The sequence below is a fragment of the Apodemus sylvaticus genome, chromosome 1 (assembly GCF_947179515.1).
Source record: "Apodemus sylvaticus chromosome 1, mApoSyl1.1, whole genome shotgun sequence".
Lineage (NCBI taxonomy): Eukaryota > Metazoa > Chordata > Mammalia > Rodentia > Muridae > Apodemus > Apodemus sylvaticus.
In genome coordinates this window covers 127,773,875-127,800,444 of record NC_067472.1, presented here as the reverse complement: position 1 = coordinate 127,800,444, position 26,570 = coordinate 127,773,875, and the positions used below count along the sequence as shown (strand labels likewise).

Here is a 26,570-nt window from a genome sequence, read left to right as displayed (position 1 = left end):
TGGAGTAGGAGGTCTTTAAACTATTACCAGTAAAAATAAATAGTAATCCTCCCTTCCCCAAAGTGTGGAAGTTCCCAAAAGTAATCCTGGCACTTGGGAGCTAAGGCAAGAAGATCCTGAATTTAAGGCCTCTTTCATAGTAAGAGGATTTGTTTCTGGTTTTTGACACATTCTCACTATGAAGACCAGGCTGGCCTCAGATCTGTCTGTACTGTCTCCCCAGTGCTGGAACTAAAGGCATGAGCCACCAAGCCCAGCTAAGAATAGTTTCTTGGATTTGGTTTTTTTTTTTTTTTCCCTGAGAGACAGGGTTTCTCTATATATCCCTGGCTGTCCTGGAACTCACTCTGTAGACCAGGCTGGCCTCAAACTCAGAAATCCACCTGTCTCAGCCTCCCAGAGTGCTGGGATTACAGGCGTGTGCCGCCGCCACCACCACCTGGCTTAAGAATAGTTTCTAAACAACCAAATAAATGAGTAACAATTTTTTTGGGGGGGATGCTTTCATTTGAATACAAAATAAGCTACAGAAGTACAAAGAATACTTATATAGAAATGATAATCTCTAGCTAAGCTACATTACTTAAGGCATCTTAGAAACAAACAAGAATATTGATTATTGATTATTTTTACCTGGAACATTTTAATGAGGAAGAAGAAGCAGTAGAAGTGATTTCTTCTGGAGAAGGTGGAACAAAATCTATATCATAATCATTGTCATTGTATTCAAAGTGTAGAGTGTTCTGAATTGAGTGGAAGGCAGCGTTGTCTTCAGGGCTCTTCTTTTCACTGTCATCTACAGAAAAACAGTTGATAAACACAGATTATTTTAATAATCAGACAGAACAGGCATGAGTTCTTATGAGTGAGTGGGTTTTTTTGGGAAAGTCATAAACCACCAGAACCTTTGCTATGGGAGGGAGTCTTGTGCAGGTTAATGCTGGCTGACTTTGTCACAAAGAAGTGAAACAACTTTTAGAAGGCTGAGGCTGGACTAGCGCAAATGATTTGCTTAGGGAACACAGTCTAGCTCTAGTTAAATTATAAAACTTGTGTTTCAGATCTTCTGTTTTCTACTCATATTTAAATAAGAGTAATATGAAGCAGGTAAGCCTAATAGCACAAACATTGTGGGCCTGTTTTTTGTTTTTTGTTTTGTTTTTGAGACAGGGTTTCTCTGTGTAGCCTTGGATGTCCTGGAACTCACTCTGTAGACCAGGCTGGCCTCAAACTCAGAAATCCACCTGCCTCTGCCTCTCAAGTGCTGGGATTAAAGGCGTGTGCCACCACTGAACACCCAACTTAAAAAAATTTAATGTCAGTAGTAGAGGTGCACACCTTTAAATCTCAGCAGAGGCAAGCAGATCTCTCAGTTTAAGGCCAACCTGATCTACAGAGTGAGTTCCAGAGTATCCAGAATTTCAGAGAAACCCTGTCTCAAAAAAGAAACAAAAAAAGAAAACAAACAATGGTGGTTAAGTGGTTGTTCTTCCGGAGGACCCAGGTTCAATTCCCTGCACCCATATGGCAGTTCACACCTGTCTGTAACTCTAATTTCAGGGCTTCTGACACACTCACACAGACATACCTGCAGGCAAAACACCAATGAGCATAAATTAAAATAAAATAAATGAAGCAAATAATCAAACAAAAGAAATGCACAGAAGATGAAGAATTATTTCCAGCTCTTGTTCCCAAAGGCCTACTCTGGGGAAGAGATGTGATTATAGAAGACAATGGTATTTACAGTCCTGACTGTGTGTTAAGCTAATGTTCATGTCTTAGTTTTAAAGAATGTTAATAAAGAAAGGAAAGATGAAAGAAAGGATGGAAGGGAATGAGTGAGGGAAGAAAGGAAGGGAAAGGAACAAAGGAAAAGAAAAGGATGAACTGGATGTGGTCGCTTATAACCTTAATTTCTGCACTCAGAAGACTGAGACAGGAGTATCAAGAATTTAAGACCAGGGGCTGGAGAGATGGCTTAGCACTTAAGAGCTCCTGCTACTTCTGCAGAGGACCTGGATTGGGTTCCCAGCACCCACATGATGGCTTACAACTATTTGTAACTCCAAATCCAAGGAATCTGATGACTTCTGGCCTTTGAAGGCACAAAGCACACACATGGGTGTGTATGTGTGTGTGTGTGCATATATACAGGTAAAACACTCATAAACATGCATTTTAGTTAGGGTTTTTATTACTCTGATGAAACACTATGATCAAAAGCAACTTAGAGAGGAAAATGTTTCTCATTGCTTAACTCATAGTCCACCCACCCTCCAGGTTAAGTCAGAGCAGGAACTCCAGGAACCTGGAGGCAAGAATTGCTGCAGAGGCCACCGAGCTCTGTTTATCAGCCTGTTCATCTGTTTTCTTACAGCACCCAGGCTCATCTGCCCAGGTGTGGCACCGCTTAGTGAGCTGGGCCCTCCTAATAAGCCATCAATCAAGAAAATGTACCACCAGTCAGTCTGGTGGGGGAATTTTCTCAATTGAGAATCCCTTTTCACAAGTAACTTAGCTTGTGTAAGCTGACATAAAACTAACCAGTATAACATAAAATAAAACATTTTACATGATTCTACAACCAGTGCTTTTTATGCCTTAAGTTAAGTGTTTAATTAAAGAATTAAAGCTTAAAAAATGAACTGAAAGCAATTATTGAGGAAGGGTACCCTTATTATGAAATTGCGATGGGCAAGTGCAGAACTTATACCATACAGAAATGGCTAGCAGCATCCTAAGCCTTGCGTGCGTCACTACCCACTCACTCAGAAGCTTCTGGATGTATAGCTCCATTCATGGTGTGTACTCTATTCAGTACAAACAATTCTGGAAAAAGGTCAGTATTTATATTTACTGTACCTTCTGTATTCTAGAACTATTTGGACATAATGTATTTCATTGTACTACAAATACCTACAGTATTCAGACATGTGGTGTGGAGCCTCCAAGCACAAGGCAAGCCATAGGGCTGACATGCGTAGTCAGTTCTGCCATCGTTACACCATGTTTGCCTAACATGGCCTAATGATGTAGTGTTCTCAGAACATATCCTTGTTATTAAGTGATACGTGACTGCAGTAAACAGGATGATCAGGTATTACCTATTCCCGACAGTATTGCACGTACACTTGGTGGTGGCAAGCCATTAAGAAATGACACACTCACTTTCCAGTCCTATCACTAGATACCCATTCAGCCTCTGCGGACCTACCTTCTTCATATCTAAACTCACGGACCTAAGCCCAACAGAGCAGAGAGTAAGACCCTCAAGGACACAACTGTTCTGTTACTGTTGCTCCCAATGCTCAGCTTTAAACTAGAAAGCACCGAAATGAAGAGGAGATGACGGCTACCTCTTTCAGTTCCCAAGTGAGCTTTCAAAGCCTGACTCTCCTGCGTGTCTTTCTCCACGAGCTCCTCAGAAGCAGGGTCATTGTCAATGCAGATCACATCCCTGCTCGGGCAGTCCACCTTTTCCTCCTCCTCCTCCTCCTTTGTTAAATCCACTTGCAGGCATTCGGGGGAAGGAGGAGTCAAGTCAGGCTTTACTGCATTTGCTTTATGAGGTGGTGGCTTAAAGACGTTTCTCTTAGTCTTTTTTGGTTTCTGAGCGGTGCTTTCTCTTGTGGTCAGTGAAACAAATGCATCCGACGCCGACATATCAAAGTCGTCCATATCAGCCCAGTCGCTGAGGGAGTCTGCTGAAGAACTAAACTCTAATTTCTTGAAAAGTGCCATGTGGGGTTTCTTTACAGCTGGGGCTTTTGGGGTAGCACATGAAGTGTCCTGAGGAGTCTGTACCAGGTCCGGCAGTGACAGTTCAGAGCACGTCCCCTTGCTTTGCTGCCCTCCAGGGGACGTGTTAAAGAAGCCATCTATCTTTGTCTGCTGCTTTGGTCTGTGGAGTGCAGGCTCAGTGACTGAAAAGGCCTCGGACACATTCACATCTTTATCACTCAACACAGGTGTTCTTACCACAGATACACTAGTTATAGACACATCACCTTCTGATGTTTTCTTTTTAAACGTAAAACCTCTGAAAAACAGTGGAAAAACTGAATTAGTGAATTCATTTGTTTCTGATGCTGAGTACTGAACCCAGGGCCTCATTTATGCTAAGCAAGCATTCTATTATAACCTATAATCCCAGGCCCCGATGGAACCATTTCCATTTTAATAAACTTATTCCCCTATAAAACATTTCAAGTACAAGTCACATTAATTGTATTATAAATGAGCACAGAAGCCGTCTTACTCTGTGGTTTTGAAAATTTACCGGGTAACTTAAATACATTTGGTTGCTCTGATCCTTCCCATTCAGAGGCTAATTACTGGGCACTGAGAGTTCTCAGGCTAGTCCCACACGTTATTTGTCAGGCTGGAGGTCCTTAATAGTCCCTTCAGAAGGAAAAGACAGGATTTGTTGAGAGAGAGAGAGACAGAGACAGAGACAGACAGAGAGAGACAGAAAAAGACAGACTGACTGGCTGACTGATGGAGTGGAATTTGCTACTGTGACAAAAATATTTTGAAGGGAGAAAGGAGTTTTAAAAAAAGCTGCTGAGATCTGAAGGACACATGAGGCAGAGGCCTGCCTGTCTGCTGACATTAGTGACTGAGGGTCCACGGTGACATTAAAGTGACATTAAAATGACGTTAAAGTCACATGCCTGGAACACATGTGATCTGGTGAGGGCACAATCTAAGTACAATTTACTATGAGGCACCTTGGGAACTGGGGTATAGCTTGCAGGAGACACAAGAACTAGAGAGTGGTCGTTTCCCTATACAGTTTTGCAGAGAATATGAGATTACACTAAAGTATAATATGTGCCCAAATGTACAAGAAAATTCATTACTTGTTCATCCGACTTTACTGAACAAGTATGTGCCAGGAGCCGTGTAAAGCTAGAACAATCACAACCAGATGTGCTAGCACAGGTTCTACTATTAACCTGCAAAGTGGGAAAATCACTGGGCCCCTCATTTTCTCTGTAAAATGAGGGAGCTGGAGGAAGCCTGGTGTGGTGAGAATCGGAGCCCACATAAGGCTGAGGCAGGACTGCTGCAAGTGTGAGCCTAGGCAGCCTGGACTGGAGTTAAGTTCCAGGTCAGTAGGGGCCACGCATGGGATCCTGCTGACATCCCAGACTCAGTTGAAAGGCAGGAGCTCCATTTGTATGATACCCGAGCTGTCCGATACATGAGAATGAAGATACTTACGAAGATTTTGGTTTTGAAAGGCTGAGTTGATTATTAAGTTTTCTGGCTGAGTGACGCTGTAGTTGTTCTTGTAAATTGTTCAGAGGAACAGCAGCCATGATCCTAAAAAGGAAGAGGACAAGCATTAATGGAGTTAGGTATTTTGTATTGTTCAGCATATTTACCCAGGAGGTAAAGGAGATGTGCCCAGCCTTTTGCTACTTTTTCTGCACTCCCCCCCCCCATCAACAGGCTGCTTTAACATTTACATCTGGTGACATTTAAAACATGTATTTTTTCACTAAAGATTTACTTGAATAGCAAAATGGCCTGGTTTCCTCTTTTCTTCAACAGACGCTAAAATCAGCACAACAGATAATAGAAGGCTTGTCGAAAATGGAACCTGGCCCAGGCCTGGAGGATACAGGGGAGTGAGACAGGAGGAGTGATCAAGGCAAGCTAGGAACCCAGGGGACACCCACTCAGTGAAGTCCCTGTGCACAAGTAAAGACCCAGTAAATAAAGGACTCCCACGGCGAGTGCAAAGGCTGGCCAGCACGAGACACACTCCAGCCACCCTGCCCCAGCCCATGGCAGTGGGCCACACACATCTATATCCCTATGTAACAAGCTTAGTTTTCACCAGATAAAGCACTGCTCAAGTCACCTCAAAATCACTGAGCTAAAGACAGCTGCCATCTATAAACATGTTTTAAAAAGTTATTTCGGATGAATTATAATTCCTCTTTCCCACTTAATTTGGATTTAAAATACAATTTACTCTTAGTGTGTATGTGTGCATGGGGGAGGAGCACACCTGTCACTCACAGACATGGAGGTCAGAGGGCAACTCTCCAGCAGCGTCTTTCCTTCCACTTTTCTGCGTGTTCCAGGGATGAATAGTGGTCCTTGGCTTGTAGAGGAAGCACTTTTATTCACTTAACCACTTTATAGGCCCCTCTGATTTTTCCTGATACAAGGTGTGGTGGTTTAACTAAGAACGGCTCCCATAGGCTCATATATATCACCAGGGAGGGGACTCAGATAGAATTAGAAGGATTAGAGGTGTGGCCTTGTTAGAGGAAGCAGGTTCCTGCTGCCTGAGGACCCAGATGTAGAACTCTTAGCTCCTTCTCTAGCACATGTTTGCCTGTGCGCTGCTAGGCTCCCTACTATAATGATATAACAGACTAAGCCTCTGAGAGTGCAAGCAAACCTCCAATTAGGAGTTGCTGTGGTCATGGTGTCTCTTCACAGCAACAGAAGACTGAGTAAGAAGTGTTTGTGGTTGTATGTAAAGTAGTTTTTATCATGTTAGGTGTAATTATAACTTGGTTAAATATATAATGAATTTTGTGATTGTATGTGGGATAGTTACATCATGTTAGGTGTAATTATGACCTGGTTATTGTTTTCATTTAGAAATTAAGCATGACACAAGGAGATATGATTATGTCAAGTGGGTAAGGGATGGACTTGTGATGGCTATTCTTGGTTATCAACTACACCTGGAATTAACTAAAACTCAAATGGCTGGGCACACCTATCCCAGCCATTCTTTTATTAATTAATTTGAAATGGAAAAGCCACTTTTAATCTGGATCTCTGAGGTTGTAAGATGCACCCTGAATCTGAGGTAAGCCTTCTGCTGGCAGCCTATATACAGGACATGGAAAAAGGAAGCTTGCTCTTTACTTGCTTGATTTCACTGGCTAATCAACTCCTTTACTGGCATCAGAGCTTACGTCTTCAGGATTCCAGTGTGCACTAAAAAGATCAACTGATCAACTGAGAGAGTCAGCCTTATGGACTGAAGAACTACTGGGTTCCTGGAACTTCTTTCGGTAGACAGCCACTGTCGGATTAGTTGGACCATAACTAGTAAGTCATTCTAATAAATCCCCTTATATAATACACATATATAATATATACTTACATATATATATTATAAATTTTATATACACATATAGATTAGTTCTATGAATCTGTTCCTCAAGAGAATCCTGACTAATACACAAGGTCTTACTATATAACCTTGGCTGACCTCAGACTTCCTGTGTCCAGTGCTGGGATTACAGGCAAATGCTATCATTCCCAGTTTATCATTCTACTTTTATAATACAGCTTGTTTTATACCATATATTTGGAGGAAGGATTATAATATTAGATAGGTTACACTACACTGTTCTAGAAGTCCACTTCTGAAAATGGTAATATTTAAATTGAATCATAATTTTTTAATTCAGTAACTGGAATTGTCTTATTAGTTTCAAAATAATAAATCTGGTCTGGGGAGATAGTTCAGTAGGTAAACTCAGTGTGAAGACCTGAGTTTGAGACTAAAATACATGTACAGTGCATATCTGTAATCTTGAGAGCCAGCTAGCCTAGTATACAGAGTGGACAACAATGAAGAGACTCTGTCTCAAACAAGGTAGAGACAAAGACTGATATCCAAAGCTGTTCTCTGACTGTCACATGTGCAGTGTTTGGCCAATGGAATTTGCTTCAGACAAATCAGATATCAATCACAAGCACAACTTGGGAAGTGATTAAAAATGTCTTTTACATGGAAAAAGAGAAGTTATGATATTTTAACAGAACATGAGTAAGCAAAAAGCTAAGTTGAGTGCAGAGCATATATGCTCACAGGGTGTGTGGAACCCAGCTCATGTGTGAAGAAAATTATGCAACAGAATGAGACACAGTCTCAAAAAGAAAAAAGTAAAAGTATTGAATCAAACAAACTGCAAAGGCATGCAGCTCAAATTTGGGAGGCTGAGGCAGGAGGATCACTGATGTCTGAAGTCAGCCTGAGCTAGATAGTGAGCGCAGAATCAGCATGGTCTACACAAGGAAACCCTATCTCAAAAAAAAAAAAATTCAAATGATGAAAAGAATAAATGATTAAAGGAATCTTATTTGAACTATGTCTTGACACTAAGATTTTAGATCAGAAACAGAGGGAGCCTATCAAGCCATGATATTCCAGGGTAGGGTTTTTTTTTTGTTTGTTTGTTTTTTGTTTTTTTGTTTTTTTGTTTTTTGTTTTTTTGTTTTTGGTGGTACTGAGGTGTAAATTTATCTTTTATTTGCCTGAATTAATTGTTGGCTCCAAGAACTATCTCCTTCTGCTAACCTAGGCCTAGTCCTGGAACCTTCTAGCCTCCATACAATCTTATCTAGGCCTAGAATGTTTACATCCTCTGAGACTTATTGTTGAATAAGCTCACTCTTTCTTGTTCTTTCTGAACTCTGTCTGGTTCAAATAGCTAATCTGGCTTAAACTCCTCTCCAAGCTGACTGATATAATCTTACCTCTCTCTGCCTCTGACTGAATTGCTCTTCTTGGCTTCAAACTAATTCTAGCAATCTGTTTTAATCTTCAGGCTCCCTCTTATTCTCTGGCTCATTCTATCTTCACCTATTGTCTTAGTCAGGGTTTCTATTCCTGCACAAACAACATGACCAAGAAACAAGTTGGGAAGGAAAGAGTTTGTTCAGCTTACATTTCCACATTGCTGTTCATCACTAAAGGAGGTCAGAACTGGAACTCAAGCAGCTCAGGAAGCAGGAGCTGATGCAGAGGTCACAGTGGGATGTTTCTAACTGGCTTGCTTCCCCTGTCTTGCTCAGCTTGCTTTCTTATAGAACCCAAGACTACCAGCCCTAGGATGGCACCACCCACAAGAAGGCCCTTGATCACTAATTGAGAAAATGTCTTACAGTTGGATCTCATGGAGGCATTTCCTCATCTGAAGCTCCTTTTTCTGTGATAACTCCAGTCTGGGTCAAGTTGACACAAAACCAGCCAGGACACCTGTTTAGCTTGTCTTCTACCTGCCTCTGAAAACTCTCCTGGTAAAACTGCCTCCTCCTCCTTTCTCTCTGTTGTTCTCTTGAGTAGCCTTTCTTCTCGTTGTCGTCATGAAATTGAGCATATCTTATTCTGTCAAATCTCTCTGGTTCATCATGGTGCTTCCTCTACAAACTACCTTTACCTTCACTGTTTGTGACTAAAGGCATGTGCTAAGGCTGAGCCATACCATTACCGCAAACAAACGTGTTCCAGTAAACACAATCTTGGGGTCCACAGTGTGATCAAATATCCTGCAACACTGAGGACTGAATGTAGGGCTTCACACTCTAGGTAAGTGCTCTGTCACTAAGCTACATTCTTACCCCTTTTAAAACTTTGATTTTGAGACAGGGCCACACTAAATTTTTCCAATTGACCTTGATACAAGATATCAGCCTTGATCTCCTCAGTCAGAGTCCTAAGAGGTATCTTATAAAATTAGGCCAATTGAAAAAGAATGTCTAAATTCTCCAAGTGGATAAGAAAAAAAAAGTCAATAATGAAAAGCAGCAAACAAGAATACCATTCTTTTTTGGGTTTTGTTTGAGAACTATAGAAAAGAACATTTTTAGGAATATTAGGAAAAACAACAGGTAACTTTCACTCACATTTGATAGGAAGGGAAATATTTTCTAAGGAGGTCCCCCCTCCACCCTTATTTTTATTTATTTATTTATTTATTTATTTATTTATTTAGACAGGGTCTCTCTATGTAGCCTTGGCTGTCTTTGAACTCACAGAGATCTGCTTACCTCTGCTCCCCAAGTGCTAGGCCTGTGCTATTGTATACCCTTTGATTTTTAAATATTTATTTGTTTAGTTGTTCTGTGTGGTACTCCAAAGACACCTGTAAAAAAGTTCTCTCCTTCCACCACATGTGTTCTGGAAATCAAATCCAAGTTGTTTTGGCAGCAGGTACCTTTACTCACTAAGCACACAATGACCATACACTATACATCACACCATATTTTAATAAGCATGGCCAGGTGGTGGTGGTGCACGCCTTTAATCTCAGCACTCAGGAGGCAGAGGCAGGTGGGTCTCTGAGTTTGAGGCTAGTATGGTCTACATAGGGAGTTCCAGGACAGCCAGGGCTACACAGAGAAACTCTGTCTCGAAAAACAAAACAATAAAACAAACAGATCAAACATATTAGCACAACAGAACTTGGGGAAAAGAGATAGGTAGATCTACTTTAAGACCAGTCTACACAGTGAGTTCCGTGATAGTTTATACAGATTGTCTTAAAGTCAAATCAAGTCAGTAAATAAAAGATAAATAAATAAACCTCTTTATTAACACAGAGACATGACATAGAAAGAACAGGTTGTTTGGGGGCGAGGTGGAGGATCCTTTTCTTTCAAATAAATGAAATAATTTTTCGATCTATAAAAATTAAGAAAAAAAATTAGGAGTACTTTCTCTTTCTAGGTCAAATGTTCCTTTCATTCTTTTTGTTGCAATAAGACAGCTATTTCAGAATATCAAGAGGTGGACTGCCAAAATGACTATTCTAAGACACTTGATGCCAAGTAACAGTCAGATGCATGCTCTAGTTTTCTGCTAAAAGTAGAGGTTTTAGGAAGTTGTTCCTGAAAACACAGCCAAGCTCTGTGAGCCTCTTACCAGGTGACCTTCCCTGGGACAAAAGTAGTAAATCTCACACATGAACATAGCTCATAAAGCTACGACCTTAGAAACAAGGGCTCTCCATGAAACCAAACACTAAGCAAACAATTTCTGGACAGAGAGTTTAGACAGGACTCTTATTAACTTTATGTTCTTTTAAATACATATGTATGTATATGCATATATATATGTAAATACACACACATACACATAGTTTATCTTCTGGAAAAAGTAATGTGAGGGTTTATTATCAACCTGACAGAATGTAGTATCAGTTGGGAAATGAACCTGTAGGCATGTCTGTGAGAAAACATATTGATTACATTAACTGAAATGGGAAGACATATCTTAACCATGTGTAGGGCATTCCCTGGGCTGGGGATCTAAGGTGAAGAGAGGGAGCTGGGAGGCTGCACACACTCACCCCCCTGCTTTCTGATTGTGGCTGCCTTGATCCCCCTGAAATGATGGACTGTATACCCCTTCTCTCTGAAGGTACCTTTTTCAAGGAATTTTAGCATAGCAACAGCAAAAGAAACTAGGACAAGACTTGCAATATTCTGTAACTTAAAGTAGCAAAACAGCTGTCCAATGTATTCCTGAATTAGTTATGCTTATCAGAGTCTTAGCCCATTTTTTACAAGACTCTTCTCATTTACTGTTTTTTTTTTTTTAAAGAAATAGGTTTGTCTCATTAAAAATAAATCTACAGTAAAAATGTAGTCAAGTAATCTCAGCCTTTTACAAATAGGCTATGTTTCAATAATGTGTTACAGGCAAAATTAAGCAAAACAATTGATAGAAAAAATAAATAGAATCTACATATTATATAAAAAGACAATTCAGGAATTAAAAAGTTATAAAAATATGCTAAAATATCCAAACTATATTTAATTTATATGACATCTATAAGAACATAACAAGAAAGTGCAGAAAACTAAAAGTAGACATATAAACAAAGTTAGGGATGTTGTATACCTGCGTAATCCTAGCACTTGAGGCAGGAGGGTTATCAAAAAGATCTTGAATAAAAGGTCCACCTAGGAGCTGGAAAGTGGTGTCCCACGCCTTTAATCCCAGCACTTGGGAGGCAGAGGCAGGTGGATTTCTGAGTTTAAGGCCAGCCTGGTCTCCAGAGTGAGTTCCAGGACAGCCAGGGCTACACAGAGAAACCCTGTCTTGAAAAAGAAAAACAAAAAGACAAAAAACAAAACACAAACAAACAAAAATGTCCACCTAGATTACAGTGAGGGTGTCTTCAAAGATAAACAACACAACCAGGTCTACCTAGGTGTCTCTTTACAGAGAAGCCATCTATCCTTGGGTACATAAAACAACCCTGTTAGTCTTCCTTTCTTTCAATGCTTACACTCAAATCTGTATCGAAACCTTTTCATAAAGCCCACCTTTGCTTTTGTAAAACAAAAGCCTGCTTATTTCATATGACTGTTATGCAAACAGAATACATTAATATTTAAGGTACTGTTATCTAGCAACTTCCTCCAAAAACCTGTCCATCTTAAAGGGAAATCTTGTTTTTTAAGACAGAATGTTAAAGGGGAAGTGAAATAAGATATCCTATAAGGAAGTAGAATATTCTATCCTAAAAGGATGCTTGTTAAACTCAGGAAGTAAACACTCAATGACTTCAGGAGGTTCCTGAAACTGACCAGTCTTGTGCAAGCACATACACTCACTCAGATGCACACAGGCGGCTGAGACATTCTCAGTCAGATCAACTGAGCAGCCTGGGCGGGTCGCTTTTGAGCTGTTTAAATGTGCCATGCACTTCATGTTTCCAGCTTTCATGAGCTGTCACCCCTACTGGGGTGAGCTTTAGAGATCAGCGTAGTCATTTCTGTTCCTGTAAGTAACCTCTCTCCCATATTCCTGTTATGCAAACAGAATACATTAATATATAAGGCCCCACACTAAAGTTCACTGGCTAACCAAGTGGCAATCATGTGGTATATCAGCCCTTTCGTCTACTGTCAGTTTTGTCTGAGGAGAATGGACATTTGCTCACATCTACCTAAGAACAGGGTCACACAAGTACAAAAGGGAGTATAAACAATAAGCATCAAGAGTTCAGTTAAGTTACCCTATAATGTTATCATAAGAATAAGTAGATTTCAGCCGGGCGGTAGTGGCGCACGCCTGTAATCCCAGCACTTGGGGGCAGAGGCAGGCGGATTTCTGAGTTCGAGGCCAGCCTGGTCTACAGAGTGAGTTCCAGGACAGCCAAGGCTACACAGAGAAACCCTGTCTCGGAAAAAAAACAAATCCAAAAAACCAACCAAAAAAAAAAAAAAAAAAAAGAAAAAGAAAAAAAAAGAATAAAGAGCTTTCAATTAGAGTACTTATAGTTGCAATTTTATTAATTATTTGACTGGCTGTTTTCTCACTTAATTGTAAACATAGACAAACATGAGTTATTACTAGTTTTCTAACCATCTCTATGTCTAGAGCTTAACCAATTATCTATCTACTTACCTACCTACCTACAGGCAGGGTCGGTCTGTCTGTTGGTCAGTCTGTCTGTCTATCTGTCTGTCTATCCATTCATCCATCCATCCACCTACCCACCTACCCACCCACCTACCCACCTACCTACCTACCTACCTACCTACCTACCTACCTACCTACAGGCAGGGTCTGTCTGTCTGTCTGTCTGTCTGCGTGCCTACCGGCAGGTCAGTCAGTCTGTCTGTCTGTCTGTCTACCTACCTACCTACCTACCTATCTATGGGCAGGGTCTCACCATGTACAGCTTATGTAGGTCAGGTTGAATTGAACTCACAGACTTCTTCCTCCAGAGTGCTAGGATTAAAGGGGTGCATCACCATGCTCAGCTCAACCAATATTTATAATGAGAACAAAAAATGTTAAAGAATATAAAAAAGATGTCTGAAAAGGATTAAAATTGTGATCAACTATGATTTATCCCTGAAGTGTAAAGCTGGAACAAATTAAGTTAAACTAATAATCTATCATTCAAACAGTTTAATTAATAAAAACAAGTATAACCAGATAACTAAAATAAGACTTTTGTATTAACAAGATGTAGCATTTATGCAATGATATGCAAAAATTGTGAAACCTGGCATGGTGGCTCATACCAGAGGCAGACAGTTCTCTGAGTTCAAAGACAGCCTGGTCTAAAGAGGTAGTTCCAGGACAGCCAAGGCTACACAGAGAAACCCTCTCTCAGGAAAGAAAAAAGTTGTGACTATGGGCTCAACGGTTTCATTTACATACACAGCCAATGCACAGATCATTCCCAATGCACAGGAGGCTTCCTGAGTCCTTTCTTAGTTAGATTCATTTTGCTGTTCTTTTCTGGTTTGTTTCCTTTCTTATTAGGCTTATTAAACATTACGAATATTTTGTCTGCATTTGCAATGACTGGTGCCCACAGAGGGTGGAGAGGATGTTGGAGCCCTGGAAATGTAGCTACAGATGGTTGTGAGCCACCATTTGAGAGGTGGGAATTGAAGCTAAGTCCTCTGTAAGAACAGTCATGCTCTTAAGCACTGAGCCATCTCAGCCTATTGTTTTGTTTTCTTTTTGAGACAGGGTCTCACTATGTAGCTCAGGCTGGCTTGGAACTCACAATTCTTCTGACTCTAGCTCCTGGGTGCAGGGATTATAGAAATAACCATTACACGTAGCTCCTTGAACTTTCTTGGTTCACATGTTGCTTGTTATCAATACATTTAAAAAAAAAAAAAGATGTGTGATGCCGGGCCTGGTGGCGCATGCCTGTAATCCCAGCACTTGGGAGGCAGAGGCAGGCGGATTTCTGAATTTGAGGCCAGCCTGGTCAATAGAGTGAGTTCCAGGACAGCCAGGGCTACACAGAGAAACCCTGTCTCGAAAAACCAAAGAAAAAAAAAACCTCAAACCATTATTCTATTTTATTTCAAACTCTGTGTGTGTGTGTGTGTGTGTGTGTGTGTGTGTGTGTGTGTGTGTGTGTCTATCTGTCTGTCTGTCTATCTGTTGGTGCAAAATACCCATGGATGCTAGAGTCTTTGGATCCGTCTAGTTGCAGGCAGTTGTGAGCCACCCAATATGGGTGGTTGGGAACAAAACTGAGGCACTCTGCAAGAACACTGTATCCTTTCAACCCTAGCCATTTCTACAGTTAACTCTGCAGAATTAACTCAGGAGTTACAAGCATTTGCTACTCTTACAGAGGACCTAGTTTGGGTTTCAATACCCACAAACTGGTTCCTATCACTATGATTCCAAGAGATCCAACAGTTTCTCCTGGCCGCTACAAGCATCAGGAACATACATGGTACACAGACATATATGCAGGCAAACTTTTACTCATATAAAACTAAATAAATCTTAAAAAAAAAAAAAAAGCCCGAAAACCGTACCACCAAACCAGACATTATAGCGTCAAACTTTACATTAACAGTAAATCTATTAAAAATAAAGGCAAAAACCAAGACTGTTCTTTCATTTCCACTCTCATACTGGCCACTCTTTTCATGGAAAAAATGGAAATAACAGAAGAGATGAGATTAACCTTATATGGAGACAACTTGTTTATACACTAACACAATCCAAGAAAATCAGTCATAACAATAGGTAATTAAAACTTCAGAAAATGAAACATAATATAAATTCTCAAAAGTCAAATGCATTATCATATAGTAGTAATAACTAACTAGAAAACAGTTTTAAAAAGACATTCAGTTGCACTCGCTGTGTAGAGTATTAAACAACTAGCAATTAACTTAACAAAAGACATATAAAATGATAAGAAGAAAATGACCAAATACTATTGGGAAAAGTAAAAGACTTAGGGAAACATTTCATGCTCCTAAATAGATATAAGGATAACAGTACTAAAGATAACAGTAATGTAATTTAGTACAAGCTAACAAAATTCTAATTAAAATACTAAAAGAATATTTTACAAAACTTGACCCAAAAAAAGCCACTAAAATTCAGTTGAGGGCCAGGTAGATGACTCAGCAGAAAACAGCTTTTGCTGCTGAGCTTGAGGACTTAGTGTAACCCTTGGGAACATGGGAAAAGAGAAACAATTCCTGCAAGTTGTTCTGGGACTTCCATATGCAATAAAACATAATACAAATTGTGTTTGTATTGTGGGGGTCGGGAGAGACAGACAGAAAGAGAGTTGGGGGGGGTAATCAACTTGAGTTGAAGGGAGAAAAGGAAAGGGAAAAAAATGAAGTAATTCTATTTTAGCCAAAAAATTTAAAAAATTCATCCAAATAAAATTCATTTAACAAAAGCAGAAGATAGAGATATTACATAACTAGAGTTACAACTAGGCTTTAGTAATATAAACATGTTGGGGCTGAGGACGCAGCTCAGCATAGCACAGCCTGCCAGGCAGAGGCCCTAGGTTTAAGTCCCAATAGCACCTTCCTATAATGATACATTTAAATGTTATACTACTCATCCTCAAAATATGCAACACAAGCATCTGACCTATAAGGTATAATATTTTATATTATAATACATAATGAGAGAAACAACAACATAAGGATTGGAAACAATCCCTAACAAATGTTCCCAGGACAGTAAGTCAGCACTGTTCTCCAGATAAACAATGGATAGTCCATGGCTCAGGCCGATTCTGAGCTGAGGCCTGGTTTGTAAGTATGCTGTACAGAATAATCTCAGGACCTGGCAGTAGGGCAAAGCCTAAATATAGTCATTCACTAACTGGTCCTTTGCAGACATGGCTTATTGGCTGTTGCCCTAGATTATTGCTAGATTAAAAAAAAAAATTCTGAAGTATATCTATCCAATCTTTTACATATTCTCTAAAAAAATTCTGGAGCCATAATCTCAACAACACTGGGAACCCAGAAAGGTGACAGAGCACAGAGACTTCTATTGTGAGGATGTCTGTCTAATTCTGAGAACTAGAACACCAGTTTATGCCTTTGAGGAGGAGCTTAGAAGTCAAGGCTAAGGCCCAGGAAGGTGTGAAGTCTTCTATAAACCAGCATTCCCAAGAATTATCTCCACTGGGGAAACGGAAACGGAAACCAAAAAACCCAAGTCCTACTTCCTAAGAATCTACGGGAAAAGTAAAGTTACTTGTTCTTGAAGGATTAAGTAAAGGCAACTAAAACACAAACCTGAATAACTCTCACTACCTGCATAATCGTAATTAAAAGTCTATGGTGTGACTTCAAAAGCCTAACACCAAAACACGTGGCAAGCATGAAACTCTGTAGGGAAGAATGCGACTTTAGAGCAAGAACAACTTAAGAAAACAGGCATTGCAATAGCCATACACATGCAAACAAGACATAGGAAATAAGATGAGTAAGTAGAGCCCAAGAGTCAACATTTCCAGATCTGAGTATAAGACAACCAGACACTATTCTCACAAAAATAAAAGGCGTGTTTGGCAGTATCTGCAAGACTTAGAAAATATAAACTGGATAGTAAGCCAAAAGAGTAAGTAGCATGATGCGTATCTCTAATTCAAGAGGAGCCTAAACTGGAAGGTTGAGCATTCAAGTCCAGCCTGGATTATAAATCTTGTCTCAACAAATAAATAACTTGGTGTCATCAATATGAAGAACCTGTCATTGCTTTGACAACAAAAATAATTAAAACTCAAGGCTACTAACCAGGTACTGTAGTACATGTGGTACATGTCTAAAATCCTAGCACTTCAAGTTCACTGCAAATTCCAGGCCAACTTAAGCTACAGAGCAAGTACAAGCACACCCAGAGCTATATAGCAAGTCTCAAAACCCCAAAATCAGACGGTCTAGGATTTGGGAGGATGACAGAACTTAAGGTTAATGGCAAGGGGCCTAGAGTTTCTTTGGGTTTATGAAAATGGGCTAATCTTGATTGTGGTGACAGATGCACACCTCTGCATATATTAAAAGCCAATGAATTGTACACATTAAATAAATGGATTTTATGTGAAATATATGTTATTTTAATAATAGATAATAAAATAAAGCTGGTTTTTTGTTTTTTTTTTTTTTACAAAAAAAGTGCTGCTGCTGGGCAGCGGTAGCCCATAGCTTTAATCCAGCATTTGGAAAGCAGAGGCAGGCAGAGCTCCACAGAGAAACCCTGTCTAAATAACAAAACAAAACAAAAGGTGCCCCATACATGCACTTATAAATATGTGTGTGTGTGTGTGTGTGTGTGTGTATATCTATTTTTTACAATGAGTTACCAAACATGTACAAGTATCCTGGGTTCAGTTCCTAACACACACTAACACACACACACACACACACACACACACACACACACACACACACACGAAGAGAAGAGAGCACTGGGTACAGTGGCATACACCTATAATCTGAACACTCAGGAAACAGAAGATCCAGCAAATAAGGCTGTGTGTGTGTGTGTGTGTGTGTGTGTGTGTGTGTGTGTGTGTGTGTGTATGTGTGTGTGTGTGTATGTATTTAGTATATTTAGGGACATATTTTATACACACACACACACATATTTTAAAATGATCAAAATTCAGTAACTTGTCACCAGCAAATGAGACTATTTCACATATGGCCTCTACATACATCCTTAAAGTATATCCAGAGTATCTCAAAATCAATCTCTCATACACATAAAGGGATAACTGTATTTTGACATGCATATCATCTGAGGTGGGATATGGCCAATGGGACTGGTACTGCTTCAAGCTGGCTTTTTAAAGTTGCTTATTGCATGAAATTATATAAGACACGTGATTTACTCTCACTGTCATTATAGAATGTTCTGTGGGGCAGGCAAGAGAGGTCAACAGGTAAAAGCTCTTGCTGATACAGCCTGATAACTGGAACTAAACCCTGGAAACCTAAGGCAGGAGGAAGCCAACTTCCACCAGTGGTTCTCTGACCTTCACATGTGTACCATGAATCAAAAATACGAGACCAAATTAAATGTTTAATGTTCAAGAGAGTGGCATTGTTGTGCCATCAAGTGCAGAAAGTTTTGCACACAGAAAGGTTTGTTCTCAGTGCAGCAGTGTGAGCCCCACTTTCAGAGGACATTCATTACATACAACCTGAGCCAAAGAGGAGAAGCAGACAAACGAAAGGTTCCTGGGGAGAGAAGCAAGGCCATCAACATTTACAAATTGTATGGTTGTGTGTATAGCACCTAAAGCAATCTTCAGACTAAACTATGAAAACACTTAACCCAGAATAATGCCCAGTACTCGTCTTATCACAGAGCTCTACACCCTAATCTTTTCAAGCTGTGACTGTCCAGTCATATGATAATGGAGAGCTACTACTGCTGCAGGTGGGTCATCCTAAAACAGAAGAACCACTGGCTGGTAGCAACATGCCTTTCATCTCAGCATCTGGGGAGTGGAGGCAGGTGAATCTGAGTTTGAGACTAGCCTGCTCTACATAGTGAGTTCTAGGACAGCCGGGCTACACAGAGAAACTGTCTCAAAAACAAAAAACAGAAATAAAAACGAAGAACAACAACAAAAAACCCAGAATGACTAAAACAACATTTATGTTAGTGAATTTTTGTTCTGATTTTGGTTAGTGGTTTTATAAACTCATTAGTTTCTTTTTTGTTTTAACTTATTTATTTTTTTTAAAATATTTGCTTGTTTTATATGAATGAGTGCTTTGCCCACATGTACATATGTGCACCACATGCAGGGTGCCCGGGGAGATCAGAAGAGGACATCAGATCCCCTGAACTGGAGTAATAGGTATAAGAAGCTATGGGGTCTCACTACATAGCCCTGGCTGATCTAGAAATCATATGTTAACCAGGTTGACAGCAAATTCACTGACACTTTCCTGCCCCTGCTTCCCAAGTACTAGGATTAAAGTGACCACATCTGACCCCAAAATAATTTCCAAACTGAAAACTTAATTTTGAAATCTTATTTTAGGAAGTTTGCCAAACATATCTGAGGTATTAAAAATGCTTTTTAAGGGTCTTTAGGGTGAAAAATTAAGGTGAAAAGAAAAAAACAAAACAAAACCCCAAAACTACAGACTTTCCTGAACTGTGCAAGCAGGGCCAGTGTAACCACAGTGTTTTTTTAAGTGAGAAAGAAAAATCTGGTGGCACCCAGACAGCTGACAACTTGAGAAGGATTCCCCCCAAGATTGCTGGTTTTGATAATCTCAAGCCAGGGACATGGTCACCTGTAAGCGGCTGAGAAGGGCAATGAGCATCTTTTCCTAGAGCCTGAAGAACAAATGCAGCTCTGGAAACCCTTTAGACCTCACTCCAGGCAAGCCCTTCAGACTTGTGAAGTACTGAACTGTAAGATAAAGCTGGCATCTAAGCAACCATGTTGTAGGAACTTGGTACAGCAGCTCTATGAAGGGCTGCTAGAAAAGAAGTCACCACAAAACATTCTTTTTATGTGTCACTGATGGACAACTAGAAAATAAAGACCAAAAGACTGATTTACAGTGGCATCAACATTCAAGTACCCTTCAAAAATATCTGACAAACTATGGCCATATTTGTTCAAGAAACTATTAAGTTATTTTTAAAAAGTTAGAGAACAGACAAATGAGCCATATTCGTTAACAGGAAAGCAATATTCTCAAGATGCCACAATCCCAAACTGATCTATGACAATAAAATTCCGATCAAACTTCTCAGTTTTCTTTTTCTGGAGTTACTTAATAGTGGATCTGTGTGCACACCGGGCTGCATCAGTGTGGCATGTGTGTGGAGGTTAGAGGACAACTTTCAGTTATTGGCACCTTGGCATCCCAGCTTGCTTGAGACAGGTTTTCTCACCACTGTGTAAGCTAGGCTAGCTGGCTTACAAGCTTCTAGAGACTCTCTTGAACCACTGCATCTGGTTTCGTGGGTCTGGGAACCCAAACTCAGGCCGTCAGGCTTGTGAAATGACAAGCACTTGTATCAACCCCTTGGATGTAAAATTATAATAGATAGGCCAGGTAGTGGTGGCGCACGCCTTTAATCCCAGCACTTGGGAGGCAGAGGCAGGCGGATTTCTGAGTTCGAGGCCAGTCTGGTCTACAGAGTGAGTTCCAGGACAGCCAGGGCTATACAGAGAAACCCTGTCTCGAAAAACCACGTGTGTGTGTGTGTGTGTGTGTGTGTGTGTGTGTGGTGTGTATGTATGTATGTATATATATGTATATATACATATATACATACACATACGATATAAAATGGCAAAAAATAGCCAAGATACCCATGAAAAACAATACTGAGATTTGCTCTGCAAGATACAGAACGACATAAAAACTTTAGCTACACAATGAAACTCTTGACTCAAAACACAAGCATAAACCCATACCCGACCTATACTGCGGGTACTGGTGAGCACGGTCCTGGTGCTAAGACCTGGAGCTTCCTCAGGCAGAAGGTATTCACCCCTGCATTGGGGTGTGGCTCTGCTGCTAGAATGCTTGACCAGCCTGCACAAAGCCCTGTGCTCACCCACTACTGACCAGAGTGCACACCTGCAACCTGGTCTCAGAAAGTGAGGCAGGAAGAGAAAATGTCCAGTTATTCCAACTATTTGGCAAGTTTGAGGAAAGTCTAGGACATAGAATACCCTATTTGCAGTGCTCACAAATTAAAATTTAAAAAATTTGTAAAACTCATCCAAATGAAAGAAACAAACCAAATGACCTAAGTATGAAAGACAAATAATAAAGTCTCTAGGATATAATTACAAAAATAACTTTTAACCTTTAAGAGATGTATTAAATGAGATAACAACGGCACCTTGAGAGCTGGGCAGAGCGGCCCATTCCTGCAGCCCCAGCACTCAGGATGCTGAGGCAGGAAGACTGTATGAGTGACGAGCCAGCCTGGGCTACAGAGTAAGTATCACAAAACAAAGAAATGGACGTAACTTCCTGTTTTCTGCCTGACCACTGCACCCTCCCAGTGCAATGCAAACAACAGTGAAAGAGCTCGGCTGTTGGTGCACGCCTATACTTCCTAGACTTGCAAAAGTCAAGGCTATCTTTGGCTACATGAGACCCTGCCTTCAAAATATTTTAAAAAGACACATGTGTGTGTATACACATGTGTATATAGAATTAGCAAGGATGTGGGACAGCATGACATCAGTACAGTGGAGGATAAGCAACCACTTAACATTAGCAGTAAAATATGTCTACTCTTGACTTCAACCACTTGAACGTCAGTACACTCTTGCTACCAAGTGGGGAGACTGGTGAGGAGTGACTTAGTCACCAATGACAATGATAGACTCAATCTCACTTAAGAAATGAAGACTACACAAACCCTGGAAAGCACAGGCTTTGAAGAACTCCTGAGCTGGGGTATGGAGGCTCCACCCCTTCCCACATCCCTTGCATTAAGTTATTTCTTCCACTTCCCTGAAATGTACCCTTTTAAAAGCAAACTATAACCTAGAAAGCAGATGTCTGTTTTTTTCCTTGAGGTCTATATGTTGACTTAGCAAATTACTAAACTCCTCAAAAAACAAAATAAAACCCTATCATGCAAATCTGATTTGTAGCCAGGTTAGATAGTTGTAGGTAATGTTGGGGTTCCTTATTTGTGGTTAGAGTCTGAAGCAGACGAAAGAAAGATGAGGGGCCAGGCGTGGTGGTGCATGTTTGTAACCCCAGTGCTCAGGAAGCTGAGGCAGCAGGAACACTGCAGAACATGAGGGCACCCCGACCTGATAGCAGGACAGGAATGAAGTATGAGATGGGTAGGAAGCCCCTGTTCAGTGGTACATGCACACAATGGCATATTAGCCTTTAAAAAGACGGCAATCCTACAGCAAGCAACACTGACAAACCTTGAACACATTCTGCTAAGCAAAATAGCCAGTTACTGAAGGTCAAGTACTGCATAAGTCCAGTGGCAGTGCAGTCGCAGTGCCATGAGCAAGTCTGGAGGTGTGCAGCGCAGCACTCCCCTATACTGTATTATTCACCAGAGAAACTGGAGAAAGCACACAGAGGTCAAGACCAGCCTGGGCTATGCAGTGAGACTCTGTCTCAAAACAAATATACAGTCAGTCCATTGAGAAAGAAGATGCCAGGTGTGCTTCTCACAATAAAATAGAAACTGGTATAATCACATAACACAATATTTTATTAGCAAAATTTATTCCTAAGTTATAAAAATCAAAGCTAAAGAGATAACACGGTGGCTAAGAGCACTTTCTATTCTTCTAGAGGACACAGGTTTGATCCCTAACACCAACATTACAGCTCACTACCATTTGTAACTCTAGGTTCAGGGAATTTGATACTGTTCTCTGACGTCCAAGGATACCAGGCACACTCAAGGTACACAGACATGCATGCTGGCAAATGACCCATAAATGTTAAATACATTTTTTAGAAAATTACACACTGGGGGCTAGAGAGATGGTCAGAGGTAAAGAGAACTTCTTGCCCTTGCAGAGGACCTATGTCTCAGTCCCAGCCCAACAAGGTAGTTCACAACATCCAGAGCTCCAGCTCCAGGCGATTCAAGACCCATTCTGACCTCTGTGGGCACCAAGTAGGAACACAGAGCACATGTACACATACAGCTAAAACACACATGAAATATAATGAATAAATAAATGTAATAAGTTAAAATGTATCATTTACATAACTTTATGAATAATGTAATTTTAAGGCATATCTGAGAGAGAGAGAGAGAGAGAGAGAGAGAGAGAGAGAGAGAGAGAGAGAGAATGTACATGTGTGTACATGTGAGTTACTGTGGAGGCAGAAGTCAACATTAGGTGTCCTCTCACTGAACCTGGAGTTCAGCCATCTGGCTAGACTGGCTGTCCAGCAAGCTCCTGGCTCATCTCACTGTGGGATCTGATACTTTGGTCTTCATGCCTGTAAGGTAAAGTACTGTACAACTGAACCATCTCTCTTGCTCACGTGAATCTTAGAAACATTATAAACTACTAGATTGCAACTTAGTAGTGGCAAAACACTTGCCTAGCAGGTACCAGGCCATAGGTTCAAATCCCAGCATCACAAAAGCAAAAAAGAAAAACAAAACAAAACAAAAAAACAACCCACAGAACATACAAAGAACTGGTGTGGTGACAAAAAAAAAAAAAAAAAAACCCCTATAATCCCAGCACTCAGGAGGCTGAAGCAAGGATAGCCAGGTCACGGTCAGTCTAAGCTATAAATAAAACCTTGTCTCAAAACCAAGAGCTGATGGTATGCAGTTCACAGTTAGAGTACAACATAGAATGCTAAACTAAAAAACCTGAACCACTCAAGCATGAATACATTGTAAACAATTACCTAAGAAAATCTACATAGCTTATTTTATAATTGAAATGTGGTAGGAGCTTATGAAAAACAAAAACAGGACCTTTTGGTTGGCTTAGGCAGTCAGCGTTTGTGCTGAGCCCTGAGCCCGTAAGCCTGAGCTCAGGCCCCAGGCCCCACATGGTGGAAGAGAGCAAGGTGTTCTCTGACACACACAAGCTCACACACAAATAAAAAATACTGTTCACATTTTGTTATGAGTCAGGCAGTAGTGCTGCACACTTTTAATCTCAGCACTCAGGAAGCAGAGGCAGGCAAATCTGAGTTAAAGGCCAGCCTGGTCTACTGAGTAAATTCCAGGATAGCCAGGGTTACACAGATAAACCGTGACTTGAAACCACCCCCAAATGATAATAACAAAAACAATAACAACGACAATAATAATAGCTAAAGTGACAGAAAGACAGCATTATAAATGTAATGCACATTTTAATGTTTGTTTTAGGTTTTGGAGACAGGGTCTCATATAGTCTAGACTGGTCTCAAACTCACTATGTATCTGAGGAAGACTTTCAACTCCTGATCCTTCTGCCGCCACCTTCTATGTGTGTGGATTATAGGCTTGTTCTGGGAGGTAGCTTGTTTTTGAGATAGTCTTTATAAGGTTGCTCTTAACTTTCCATCCTCCTGTCTTATACAAAGTGTTAGGGTAATAGGTATGAAACACCATTCCTAATGGCAACTGATCTCATTCTACAGGTAGGCAAGATGCTCAGAGGCTTTTAGGCACTAGGTTGTACAGATAAATTTTCAATTACTTAGGACCTGGTAAGACAGAAAAGGCCTGGGAAGATGGCTCAGTCAGTAAAGTGCTTGTAGTATGAACATTAGGACCTGATTTCAGATCTCCAGAACCCACCTAGAAAGTCAGGTGTGGTAATGTGCATCTATAACGCCAGCCCTAGGAGGCTTGCTAGTTTAATCAGTAAGTTCCAGGTTCAGTGAAACTGCCCCAAACACTAAGATGGAAGACAATTGCAGAATGTACCTCTGGTCTTACACACACACACACACACACACACACACACCTTGCACAAACATGAACAAGAACATACTCATAGGTTCATTCTCCATAAAGACAAAAGGTAAAAATACAGAAAATAGAGCGTGTCCCTCAACCAAGTTTAAGATGTTACATTCTGTCTGGCAGTGGCAGCCCACACCTTTAATTCCAGCACTCAGGAGGGAGAGGCAGTGGAATCTGGGTTTGAGGCCAGCCTGGTCTACAGCCAGGGCTACACAGAGAAATCTGTGCTACTCTCTTCTAAAGGTACACATTTCAGAATATATGTATTTTAAATAACAGGGATGGTGACATGGGTCTGTAACTCCAGCAATTGAGAGGTTGAGGCTGAAGAGATTACAAAGTCCAAAGTCACCCTCCACTCTACAAGTTTGAGGCCAGCCTGGACTACAAGAGCCAAAACAAACAAACTGGTAATAATTCCGTATGTTGGGAACCTAAAAATCCCAGTTCATCCAAGCAAATGTAAAGTGACATTCAAACAGAATAGCAGCCAGGCTAACAAAATGTTGATGCACGCTGGTGTGATGTCAACTCAGCGCTGGATGGCTGGGGCAAGAAGATCCTAGCAAGCTCCACCACAGATTCAATTAAACGTGTTACCTCTCAGGCGTCGGCCTCTCTCCTGCTCCATCTTTCCATCTCTCAGTCATTCCCACCCCAGACCCTCGCTGAGGTAGGAACGCTGTGAATTCAAAGGAGACATCGGGAGATGGCAGGTGGAAGGCCGGTTCATCTCAGTCACACAGCAACCTATGACAGTTAGAGGGACTGGAAGAAGGCCTGGGACAGTGAGATATACTACGGGCTGGGCAGGTCTTACTCAAATCTCATCTGGCATCCAAGCCCGCACGCCCTTCTGGCAAACGAGGTCTGAGCTCCGGCTTCCCCTGCTAAAAAGAGAGCATTTCCACCTCTTCTAGAATCTCGAAAGCATGCATGCTATGAGGGGTCGTTGCAGGATTACACATACTACGGGAAGCAGATAAGATAATTTCTCGAGAATGACAGACAGTAATCAAGGTCCTAGACCTTAAGGAATGTGTGGACAGTGAGGCTCAAGCCTCAGCCGCCTGACATGGCCTTTTCTGGGTCTCCGGGTCTCTCGACACAAGCTAGGCTTGGAGTACCTGGGGCGGATGACTGGGGAAATGGCCAAGGCCTCGGGCTCGGGGCCAGGCCGAGCCGCGGGGAGCCGGTTACTCGGCGGAGCTACCGCAACCCAGTGCACGCCGAACTCACCTCACTCAGGCTTACGTCGCGCCGCGCTGAACCACAATCCAAACTCCGCGCGCAGACACTGCCCTCGCGCCGCACGCGTCGCGCCGCAAGAAGGATGATTCTGATTGGATGAGCCCTGGAGGCTCTAACCAATACCGTAGCTTCTAACTCCTGGCCCCGCCCCTAGAACGGCGTATCGTTGGACACGTACTATCAACGCCCAATCAGAATGCAGCTGACGGGTCAGGTGATTATGGCAAACTACCTGGCTTCCGGCGTAGTAAGGTTTTGTTTTGGGTCTTTTTTTTTTCCCCTAGTGTGGGGAAAGGCGCCTGAAGCCCAATCTGTGGCA

The 26,570-nt window shown here is 41.1% G+C and overlaps 1 protein-coding gene across 2 annotated transcripts in view; it reads right to left on the bottom strand.

Annotated features, from left to right (window-relative positions):
• Blm (BLM RecQ like helicase) overlaps positions 1 to 26,320 on the bottom strand; it is an 86,439-nt gene extending 60,119 nt beyond the window's left edge. Inside the window, exons 1-4 of one of the 2 annotated variants that reach the window (XM_052159883.1) lie at positions 26,240 to 26,320; positions 5,230 to 5,331; positions 3,360 to 4,042; positions 634 to 796 (exon numbers count right to left, since the gene is read on the bottom strand). In XM_052159883.1, the coding sequence (XP_052015843.1) occupies positions 634 to 796; positions 3,360 to 4,042; positions 5,230 to 5,327 (944 nt within the window). In that variant the 5' untranslated portion in view covers positions 5,328 to 5,331; positions 26,240 to 26,320. Of the gene's footprint in view, positions 1 to 633; positions 797 to 3,359; positions 4,043 to 5,229; positions 5,332 to 25,600; positions 25,740 to 26,239 lie in introns of those variants that run through there. The other variant, XM_052159876.1, reaches the window with a different exon arrangement.
• Positions 26,321 to 26,570: the final 250 nt, after the last annotated feature.